We start from the raw sequence: 12,276 nt of genomic DNA on the forward strand, positions 1-12,276 counted from the left end.
GGTGCCCTGGGAATGGGGGTGAGAACCACTGGAGAACCTTTGTCCCCCATGCATAAAGGAGGTGACGCCCACGTCAAGCCGTGCCATCAATGGCCGTTCATTGCAGCAGAGGCTTCAGCAAATCACTGTTGGTGACTGGGCTCCTTGAGGAGAGATGGCCAGGGAACTGGGTCTGTCTCAGCCACACTCTGCGCACAGCAAACCACCAAGGTGAGCTGTGCTCCTGCTGGAATGTTCAGAGGTCGCCTCACCTTCGTGTACGGTAAGTCCAAGGACACACACACTCAGAGAGAGACACACAGAGTGATCTGAAGACACCCCCAGACACCCAGCGACACCTTCACAGACACCCCACGACACCCACCCACCCCCACAAATATTCCCAAAGGCAAATGCACAGACACTCCACGTGCCCCATGGATAACCCTACATACTCCAGAGACACCCTCCCGTTCATCCCCATGGACACCCTACAGATACTCTACAGTCACACTCACACCCCCTACCCCACACATAGCCCACTGACACCACACAGACACTTTTACAGACACTCCGAAACATCCTCCACAAACACCTCAAAATATACCCCCCAAATCTTCACAGACACCCTTCAGCATGTCTTCTACAGATTTCCCTTGCAACACTTGTGCAGACACGTCTAATTTCACCTCACAACTCCCAACACAGACAGTCACAGATACCCCCTATAAAACACCCCATCATACCCTCTGACATGCACAGGAACACCACACAGTCACCTCCAAATACCACTCCCAGGCCTAGATGCAGAGCACACACAGTCATTCCCTTAAACTGATGCCCTGTGCACAGTCACACACAGATCTTGTGCACACAGACACAGTCAGTCACACACATACATGCCTGTGTACACACAGGGATGGTCAGTCACACACGCAGATCCCTGTGCACATACACACATGCCTGTGCACACAGAGACACAGTCAGTCATACACACAAATCCTTGTGCATACACGAGGACAGACACAACTCAGACATACATACATAGGGAGGGAGACAACTCCCTCCCTGCACAGGTAACACCACCCACACAGATAGACTCTTAGAAACTTGTCACTTGCAGTGGCCTCCACCAAGCCCTCACAGAAGCACCCTCAGACACACGTGAGCACAGACAGACACTCACAGGCCTAACAAACACAGAGGAAGACACACACAGACACCTTAGCTTCATTTCTTCCATTTATCGTCTCAGGCAATCTTCTAGCTCTAACCTTGAAAATCAGTAAAAGTCCTTTATTGCAAACAACTGAAAATATGGTGCAACGCTCTCTGGTCGTGGGGGGATGGAACAAAAAAGAGATCCAATGAGATCAAATGGTGCCTTCTCACATCGCCTCGGCCGGCCCATGAGAAAGCCAGGAATGGGGAAGAGACATCTCTTGACCCCACCCTTGAAGAACCGCGAGTGCAGCTCCAAGACTGAGGTCTGGCTTCTGGAACACAGCGGGCCCACTTGTCCACCCCCACCCCCCCCCGCCCCATGTGGGCTTGTCAGGAAGCAAAGTCTGTCTGACCTCTTTCCCACAGGAGGTCCTGGTTCTCCCCTCAGAGATGCTTTTCCTCCCACACATGCCTGCAACTGGTTTTCCTTACTGTACAAAAATGAAAAAAAAAAAAGAGGTAAAGCTCCAAAAAAAATCCTCAAATTCTCTTAGAAAATATGTGCTTCCAAAGAGGGCTGGAGTATGGAGGCTGTTAGGAGGAGGAGGGGAGAGGTACAGAGATCAGAAAGAAAACCAAGAGGACGCATAAAGGGATTAGAATGCAAGAAATAGCCCAGGCCAGCTGGCGGCCATCTGGGAGCCGAGAAGAAAGGGAAGAACGAAGTTGCTGAGTTTTGAGCAAGTGGGTTCAGTTTATCATGAGAGGAGCTTACTGCTTTGAGGAACTGGAGAGAAGCCAGAGCCTTGCCAGCTATTAAAAAAAAATCTGGTGGTTTCCCTAAGGCCTGGATTGAGTGAGTTAGGTCCTAGCGTAGTGATTAGACACCTAATCTCTGGATGTCAGTGTAAAAATGGACGGTGGAGGAATGGAAAGATGTTTGGTTGTGCCTTATAGGGAGGTTTTTTAAAGCCTCAAATAAGACCATAAGGAAAGCCAGTGACTCTAGGATAAGCAGTAAATTATTGCAATCAGTTATTTCTATCTTGGTAAAAAATGTAAGGTAAATTGTATGTGTTTGCACAGAGGCTGTCTATGGAAGTGAAAGAAAGAAATTGTAAAATCAATACTCACTCTGTAATATATAGAGACATGATATATCCACAGTTGTCCCACAGTGAGCTGAAGGATAGCATGTCTGAAACTAAGCTCATTATGACTTTGCCATCCACCAAAAATCAGCTTCTCATCTCTCTTCCTCCTGAATCCACGAAGGGTACCACAGTCCCCTGGTTGTCCCCCGACCCCCAGGTCAGTGATCCTAGCCACATAGCTCCCACATCCAAATAATCGGTCTCCTAGTCCTGACAATTCTATCTCCGTAACAACCCTGACTTGTGCCCTCCTTTCTCTCACCACAGCCACTTCCCTCATGCAACCTGTCATCATCATCATCATCATCATCATCATCATCATCATCACAGCAATACACTCCCAACTGGCCTCCCAGCCACAATATCGCATTTCTGTATGTCATTCTCCATATTTTTATTTAGCGGTTTTTTGCAAAAAAAGCAAATCTAATCTCCTATTCATTCAACAAGCATTTAACAAGCAGCTCCTATGTGCCAGTCTGTGCCCCAGGTGTTTGGGATACATCAGTGAACAGAACAAAGATATCCATGTCCATAGAGTTAGAGTTTCATGGGAGGAGAAAGACAATAAACATAATAATTATGTGATATCTTTGAAGGTGATAATGCTGTGGAGAGAGGAAAACACAGAGCAGAGTACAAGGGATTGAGAGTGCCAAGTGTGCATGTGTGCGTGTGTGTGTGTGTGTGTGTGTGTGTATGGTTTTAAATAGGGTGGCCAGGATAGACCTTATTGAGAGGTTGGCATTTTCTCAAAGGAGGTGAGGGAGTGAGCCATATGGATATCTGGGGAAGAACATTCCTTGCAGACAAAACAACCAGAGAAGTGCTCTAGGATGGGGTGTGCCTGGTAGGTTCAAGGAATAGCAAGCAGGCCAGTGTGGTTGGAGCAGAATAGGTGCAGGGGAGAGTGGGAGGTGTGAGGTCAGAGAGCTAAGGGAAGCCAGGTCACGTGGGGCTTTCTAGCGAGGTGGAGTCATTACAGGGTTTTAAGTAGCAGGTGACATGCTCTGACTTCTGTATTAAATAATCGCTCTGGTGATGATGATGATTCACACCTGGGGGTAGCAGAAGAGATTGTGAGAGGTGGTGATATCTCTGTCCTGCTCAAAATCCTTCAGTGACTTCCCTTGGCTTTCAGATAAAATCTAAACTCTTCAATGTGACCCACAAAACATTTCGGGATTGGGATCCTGCTTCTTTTTCCAGATTCATCTTTTCCTGAAACTTTCACACCCCAATGGCTCACATATTCTGAAGCAGGTGGGCTTCTAACAAGCATCCTCTTCTCGCATGGTCCCACACATCTGTGTAGGTGGCTTCCCCTGCCTGAACAGAAAGCCCTTTCTCTCCTCTTTGAACCACACATCCCCAAAGCAGTCCACACATACTTCAGTGATTGGGATTACAGTCCTGAGGCAGAATATTCTGTCCACAGTCTGTCTCTCTCCCTGGGCTGGGAAATCCTAGAGGACAGGAACTAGAGCTTTTATTTCTGAGTCCCTAGTGGACATTGGATGGATGGATAGATGCTGGCTCTTTCATCAGATCTTGAATTTAGGAGAATTTACTTTTAGTTTAAAATCAGTTAAGCATTACAAAATGCTTAAAAACTAACCGCAAGACATTAACTCCTCCATTATTCAGGAGATGGCTCAAAGAGTATATTCAAATAACTACCTGTGAGCATATGTACACATCAATTTCACATGATGGTTGTGTTGCTGGTGTTGGGGAGGGGGAAATTTCCCTTTCTACCCTTATTGGGTGCTTGTGGCTGGATGAATAATTAAATTGACACAAGACCAGATTAACTGTAGAAAAAAAGAACAATTTAATATGTACATACAGGAGATCATAAAAATGATGCTCAGGGAGTGAACAAAACAGGCAGTTTATATATCTTTTTACACAAAGAAACCATAAATTTGTGAGGATTTGATAGTATAAAGAAACTTAGGTTTGGGGAACATAATTAGTGAGGAAGTTAAACAGAGTTTAGGCTCAAGGTAGTAAATTAGTAAGAGTAACAAGGTTTGGCCTAAATTCCCTACCTCTCCTGATAAGGATGTTTTTGTCTCCTGGTGCCGAGAGGGTATCTTTCTCATGGAAGATTTATTTCCTGCTTTCAGGGAGAACAGAGAGAGAAGGGTCAAAACTTTAAGTCAAACAAGTAACTTTAGTTCAAAATAATCAATATGCCCTTGTGGGATATTTTGGGGCGGCCTGCCCTGGGCTCCAACAGTTCCCTCCTCTGAAACTTCTCTGGAAGTTTCACATATTAAAAGTTGAGCTGGTAGATTGTTCCATTATTTCATTGAATTTTTTAGTCTTAAAAGTAGGTCAATTCAGGGGCCAGCCCCATGGCTGAATGGTTAAGTTTGCACACTCTGCTTTGGTGGCCCAGGGTTTCGCTGGTTTGGATCCTGGGAGTGGACATGGCACTGCTCATTAGGCCATGATGAGGCAGTGTCCCACATGCCACAACTAGAAGGACCCATGACTAAAATATACAACTATGTACTGGGGGCATTTGGGGGGAAAAAGCAGAAAAAAAAAAGATTGGCAATAGTTGTTAGCTCAGGTGACTATCTTTATATCAAAAAATAGGTCAGTTCAATTAAATACTTGCTTCTCATTTCAGGAGGCATGTCTTGTAGGTGAATTCCAAAAGTTAGGTGTATGGCACAAGCAATAAGGTATTTAATAAGAGGCATTTCTATGGAAACAAAGAAAAACAAAGGTTAATGGATGAATCAAATTATAAACCCATTTCTGAGCTTAGGGTGCAGCCAGTCAAGATTTCTGGATGCCGAGGTTGAAGAATCTTTTGCAGTTTTAAATGTCTCTGGTGATGTCATCAGGTGTCCAGGAAAACTTTCTGAGTGGCTTACACAGCAATAGGCATAAAGATTGTCTAAACATGGGCTATTGTGGTGCTCTCTCTTAAGTTTATATCAAGTCCTTCAGCTTCAGTTTGCAGGGCTTCAGGGAAAAGGGCAGCTTTAGTTCTCAATGGTTCCAAGTCAAAATTGGGAGAAAAATTGGAAATGTTAGTTTGGAGATTTGTAGCCAAATATTGGAGGATACTAGAAGAATTTAGGATCCAGTCCAGTATTTAGGTAAGTAACAAAACTTTGAGGAAAATTAAGAGCACTAGAATCTAATATCCACAAGTGTGTATTCTAGTTTCTACTGAAACATAATTTTTCTCTCTAAAATTACCCTCAATTTTTACTAAAGATAGTCAAATTAAGACTAATTTGTTTGCAAAATAAGTCTAATTTCAATAAACTTGGCTTAGTTATTTATATAAGTACAGCAATAATAGCAATTGATCATATAGGCCTTTTAAATTTGCTCTGCTGGAACTTTTCATAAGGAATCTCCAGATTGAGCTTTTAATAGCCTCTCAAGGCTAAGAGACCAAGCCAAATACTTGCCATCAGAGTCTACCTGCAATACCTATAGATGTGGGTGAATTGCTCTCTTCTTGAAGTTCCCAACACATCTTGAGATTTCCGCATCTTCCAGAAAGTGAACTTCTTTACTCACCAGGTTAGGCTGTTGGGAACCCTGTGAGTAAGGTACCAGGCTATTTTTCCAAGGGGCTTTATTGGCTTCGTAGAGTCAAACGTTGTTCCTTAAAGCTATTTGATCATATCAGAGTTTACATATGTCTCTCTCAAACATAGCATTCCAGTCAGAATCTTAGTACTATGACCAAAATTTCCAATAGTGTCCTGTTACAAGGAAAACATAAGTCTTACTAAACTCATGCAAATAAATATATTGTCATGAAAATAAGAATACTGACAGAGTTTCAGAATTCTGGAGAGATCAGGAAGGGAGAAAAAGTTATTGTTTCAATTCCACTTACAAAGGTATAATTCAGCAATTGCTCTAAGTCATAGATAGCTTAAGAGAAAAGAAAAAAAAATATTTCCTTAAATCTGGAAGAACAAAAGATTTCAAAAATAATATTTCAGACAAAATATTTCAGACAAAAAGGGTTGTAAAAGTTATAATCATTCTCATAAGTTCTTTAGTCTCATGTAATTAATTCTTGTTCTGCTTGAATCTAGTTTGTTTTTTTTTTCCACTAGTTCTCTTGACCTTGCCTGATGATTAAGGGTGATAGGGACAATAATAATTCCAAGAAGTTTGCAAGGTTTTCTTTAAGGTTCATATGATTTGCCCAGTGAAGTGGGTACATTGATCACCAGAGTTTATAGAAAGTATACCCCAACTTGGAGACATATTTTTTAATAGTTTCTTTGCCACTAGTGAGAGCATCAGCTTTGTGGCAAGGGAAGACTTCAACACAACTGGAAAACATACATACAATGACAAGAACATATTGATAACGCATACTAAGTGGTAGTTGAATGAAGTCCAGCTGCAGGTGCTCAAAAGACCCAGAGGCAGGAGTTATGAGGCCTCTGGAGACAAAAATAATTTTTCCTGTAGTGGATAAGGAAATGCAAAAACCAGGAAGAACCAAGTGGCCATTTTGGGTTTCCTATATCCCCAACTTAAACTTTGCTTAATTTACAGCCATTGTTTACCGATCTTAATTTCTATGCTTGAGGAGCAGACTGTTGCCATGTTACAAGGACATCAGGATGGCAAAATCTTGGCTATGAGGGGTCATTTTTTTGCAGAAGGAGAATAGACTTCATCAACATGTGCCACAATCTTTATAGATTTTGTTGTTGCTGCCTTTGCACGAAAGTAAGCTAGGATGTTTTCCTGATGTTCAGATTCAGTTCTTTTTGATGACAGAGACTCAGTTCAGTTTTATGAGTTTTCTTTTTATGAAGCATTTTGCAAAAGTATCAGAGTAACTATAAATGACAAAAGACTAAAAATGGTTCATTATAATGCAACTGACAAAGAAATTTGGTTATATCTGTGACATGCAACATTTTAAGATAATAGCTAGAATTATGACTGATAACATTATACTAAGATATAATCAGATTTTTAAGAATTTCATATAATTTCTAGAAAACCTATGCAAATATAAAATAAGGCTTAATGTTACTTTTTGTTTGACTATGGTTCCCATATAATTTACCATGTCAAATAGGCCTAATTAGTTTAATATCTCCCTTTTTATAAGGAGAAAGAACACATCCTTTGAAATGTTCTAGGGGCCCTCTAAAAAACTTCAAACTTAATGAAGTTCAAAAGATTTCATTTAGAATTTCATTTTGAGAAATTTGTTGAAAATATCAAAAAGATTTTGAAACACTGGTCAAATAGGATCAAATAGGATAGGTCACTGTGAAACAATACTTAGTTATCTATTCAACCAAAGTGATAATAAAAGATTTTAAAGGCAAATACAGAAGGTTACAGAGCTGTTAGCAAAACTTAGCTGTTACTATTGAGAAGATTCTGCTTTCTTAAGTAATCAAAGATCTAATAAAGCCTAGAAAATTATTTTGATAAAACAAAATCTTTGCTCATTCTTCATAATCTCTGATCAGGAACAGACCAATATTCCAAGAAAACTTTGTTCTTTTAAGAGATGAAAAGAAAATTAAGTTCCAGTTTTACATAAGTACAATATTGATAGTAAAGATTATTTTTAAAACTCTTAACAATGTAATTTTAGTGAACTTGACCACACAAGGTAAGATTTTCTTTCTTTTTTCTTTCTTCCCCACTTTTTATTTAATTTGTCCTTTTAACAGAGAGAAAAAACAAATATTAATTTTGTAGCAGCTTACTTTGATTTTTAAAACTTATTCACTTAATCAAGTGCATTCCAGCCTTAGCTGGCCCTAACCATGCATAAAATCTCTTTCTAAAGATTTTTTTTTGGTAAACCTTCTATAACTTTCTACATCCATATCAGTTTGTCCCCTGTTCTCTTTTTCATTCATAAATAACCAGCTTTATTTTGGGACAAAATTATTTTTCTATCTCTCAACAAAAATGCATCTCCATCCCTTATACATTTTCTTACAAAAAACATGCACCTTATTTTTTTTGTGTACAGAGATATTTTCCTTATTATTTTTCATAGCTTTAATTATATATATTAATTAGAATTCTTAACCCTTAGAAACCTTAATTTCTAGTAAAAACTAAGTAGTAAGCAATTGTGAACTGTATAACCATATTCTTTAGACTGGCAAATTTATGTATACATTTTACAATTCCTTGAAACATATGTTTCTTCGTATTGCAATCTTCCAGTGTGGCACAGAACATGTTTATGAACAGACTCAAATTTGTCTTTAGTTTCTCTTCAATAGAAAGCCAAAAGTAGGTAAACTTCTGTTCAGTAATTAGCATTTTACCATTTTATCTTACCTGGAAATGATCTAAATATTCAATGAATTTCCCATCATTTAATTTAACTTAACAAGACTCTAAAGTTTGAAGTTATTGAAAAGATTTGGGGAAGCTATGTTTTTACGTATACATAGCATAAAACATAATTATTACACCTGAAATTTTTTATTTTATTTACATCCATATAATTCACTTCTTCTTAATAATCATACTTACATTATTCATAAAAATTTCATGAGACATTAAAGCAGTTAGCTGTCATCTTAAGTTATTTTTTTCTTGCTGATAAATTTTGTTAACAGAGATAGCAAGAGCTTGTTTGATTAATAATCCAGTAGAATAAAAATTGAGTGTCTGCATTATATACAATGCTGATAACTCTGAAGAGGTGCCCATTTTGATTAAGCCAACACATTTATGCAAGCTTTTTTTGTCAAAGATTATTTTATATCATGTTAACTTGAAAAACATTTGGGTTAGTTTCTATTACATTGAGAAATAATTTATATAAGCATTTACTTTAAGCCAATCAAATAGAGCTCTTTTAGAAACTAAATTTGCCAATATCATCTGGAACTAGAAAAATACCATGTCTATAATGTACATATAGAGACAGACACAAACAGAGATCTTATAACTTTTATTTTAAAATTTCAACCACGAATCTGGTACAATATAAAACTCACTAGTTTATAAATCATTGTCTGTCTAGCAGATGAAACAAGTTAAAGTTACCTGCTTAAAACCTTTTAAAAACATTATCTGTGGAGAAGATTTTTAAGATTTGTATTTGCCCCAGACAGGTAATTCTTAAGGATGCTGTGAATTAGATTTTGGGCAAGAAAGCCTTTCTAGCAGCCTTCACTTTAAAAAGGGCCATTTTTCCCTTAACCTCAGGGCTTTACTTACTGAGCTAGCCAGCCTCAGTCTCAGGTGATTTTTGACTGTTATCTCCTGGAGTGTTTACATTCCAAAGAAATGGCAAAATGTACAATTTCAAAGGACAGAGAAGAAAATAGAATTTTTTTTCTAGGAGTTTTGGGGTAATTGCTATTTGCTTAAGTGCAGAATAATTGTACTTCCAATATCTTGATTTTTATAATATCTGCAAATGTCTGAAGGCAACTAGGAAGAGGTCTGAGTGGACTTTAATTTATGTTCTAATTTCTATTTTTCTGTGAAATATGGACTTAACATGGATGCAAGAGACATCCCCAAAGGATGGTGCAAAGGATGCAGCCCTCGCAAGATCCAAAAAGTTCGTTCCCAGAATTAGCCTAAGAAAATAAAGGTAGTAACTATGAAGTCCCTGTTTTTAAATAGCCATTCCAAACATAGGGAAGTATGTGTTTCCCCTACTTTTGAGTAGAATAGCATGACTTACCAAGCAAAAATTCACCCAATATTTTTTAGATTCCCTAAGCTTCGATCTGCAGTCCACTCAGCTGCCTGCCAGTTGCATATGCCTATTCTGGCTGGAAGAAACAAAAAAAAAAAGCAATGACCATCTCTGGGAGAAATGGGACTAACAGAAAACAATAATATTCTTTTCAAATCTTTACAAGACTTGTTTTTTCCCATGAAACTAATTTTGCAAATACTTTTGCCTGCTAATCTAAATTTAGAAAGAAAGGAAAAAAAGATTTCCACCATATTTGTCCCCAGTGGATTTTGCAGACAGAGATCTGGGAGGCTGACATGTAAGAAATACCTTTTTGCCACCTTCTTTCAGACGTCCCAGGATCTTCATCTGCAGTAGTCCCTGGGAGGAAGCAGTTTTCCAGCTGGTGAGTTCTCCTGGCTGGCTCACCAAACCTATTGGGAAGGCAGGAATGACCCCCTCTACCTTTCTTATGGCTTGACTAATAATAAAATTGACAAAAGACCAAATCAACAAGAGGGGAAAAGAAATTTAATATTTATGTACAGGAGATCATAAAATGATGCTCAGAAAGTGAACAAAGCATGCAGTTTACATATCTTTGTACTCAAAGAAACCATAAATTTGTGAGGATTTGGTAGGACAAAGAAACTTAGGTTTGGAGTATGTAATTAGTGATGAATCTGAGTAGAGTTTATGCTTGAGGTAGTAAATTAGTAAGAGTAACAAGGTTTGCTTATACAGGCTTCTTGGCCCTGAATTCCCCAGCTCTTGTGATAAGGATGTCTCTATCTCCTGGTATAGAGAGGGTACCTTTCACGTGGGAAATTTATTTCCTGCTTTCAGAGGGTCAAAACTTTAAGTCAAACAAGTAACTTTAATTCAAGATAATCAATATGCCATTGTGGGATATTTGGGAGCAGCCTGCCCTGAGCCCCAACACTAGAAAGTTGAGTATAAGAGGAATTTTGGCAAATGCTACCTTATTTTCCCGTTGACCAAGTGTAATTTCAGATGTGCTTTATTTTCTTGACATACTATACAATTAGCAATAGCTCCTGCCATAACTTTAAGTTACTTAATATTCATCATTCCCTACCAGTCTCTGTCAGATACATCATTCAGCTGAAAATGGTTGATTTCTGTGTGGTAAAATACTGAGGAGTATCCTTTCAGAACATGAGGAGTCTTTTCTCACTGCATAAAGATCTCCTAGTTCATCCGTTTTTTTAGTCTTCTTGTTACCACTAAAAGGGGTCTTCTACTTGCCACAAAGACAAGCCAACAGTCAAGAGGCAAGGTGGTAGGAGATAAAGGGTCTTTTTATTACAACTTGCTAGCAAGGGGGAAGATGGCAGACTAGTGTCCTAAAGAACCATCTTAAAACTACAAATTTTGAAGCACTTCTATACGGCAAACAGGCTAAGAAAGGGGGGAGGGATCTCAGAATGTTGAAGATCTGGTCTTGTAGTCCCTGAGATGCTAAATCATCCATTTCTCTTGTCACTGGTGATGAATACCAGTGCAGGACTCTTTTCCAGAGGTCATTACAACCCTGGGAAAACTTAAAGAACAAAATTATCATCTTATTGCAGTAGGGAGGTCTACATATAAGCTAAGGCTATGAAAATATCAGAGCCTGCATATTTCTCACAAGAAGCAGGTGCGTACTTATCTAGACTACATGTAAACTAAAGCATTGCTAACAAGGAAAGGGGGTGTCTTGTGGGTCAGGGTCATTTATAGTTCCAACATGGTTCTTCTCTATAAGATGGCTCCCCTTAGGCTAACCTATGGTAACCACTGGCTGTATTTATCTTAGCTATTTAGGCAATGCTAACATTGTCTTTGTTCAGTTTGGGTTTCAGGGTCTCCTTTTCTTACTTTGTGGAACATGTTGACCATGTGTGTTAGACTAGAAGGGGATTTCTCCCCCACCTCCTGTTGTTTCAGAGAGGCATAGGAAGCAGCTCCTTGACAATGACTAGAGACGGACTTCTCATCACCTGTAATCTTTTGATGACAGAACAAGAAGAAGCAAACTCTCCCCAAAAGTGTCACTTCTCCACCAAGGCCATTCCTCCCCAAAAGTATGTAGTAGGCTACATGGGAAATGAAACAAAAACAAAAGCACATTTTCTCAGGGATACGATTTGAACATTACTTGAAGCCTGGAACAAGCATAATATAGTCAGAGGTTTAAATGATAGATTCAGAGAATTCTGAGTGGGCAGGTCCTGGGTACTCATCTTGTCTAGCTTATGACCAGCCCAGTAGAACTTGAAGCCT

The 12,276-nt window shown here is 39.1% G+C and overlaps 1 protein-coding gene across 1 annotated transcript in view; it reads left to right on the forward strand.

Moving 5' to 3' along the window:
* Positions 1 to 231: 231 nt before the first annotated feature.
* Positions 232 to 12,276, forward strand: part of LOC106835446 (cilia- and flagella-associated protein 337-like) — a 67,585-nt gene continuing 55,540 nt past the window's right edge. The window contains 2 exon segments of the mRNA XM_070520228.1: positions 232 to 262; positions 2,565 to 2,671. Of these exon segments, the coding sequence (XP_070376329.1) occupies positions 232 to 262; positions 2,565 to 2,671 (138 nt within the window).

This window comes from Equus asinus, chromosome 11, assembly GCF_041296235.1.
Source record: "Equus asinus isolate D_3611 breed Donkey chromosome 11, EquAss-T2T_v2, whole genome shotgun sequence".
NCBI classification, from domain to species: Eukaryota; Metazoa; Chordata; class Mammalia; order Perissodactyla; family Equidae; genus Equus; species Equus asinus.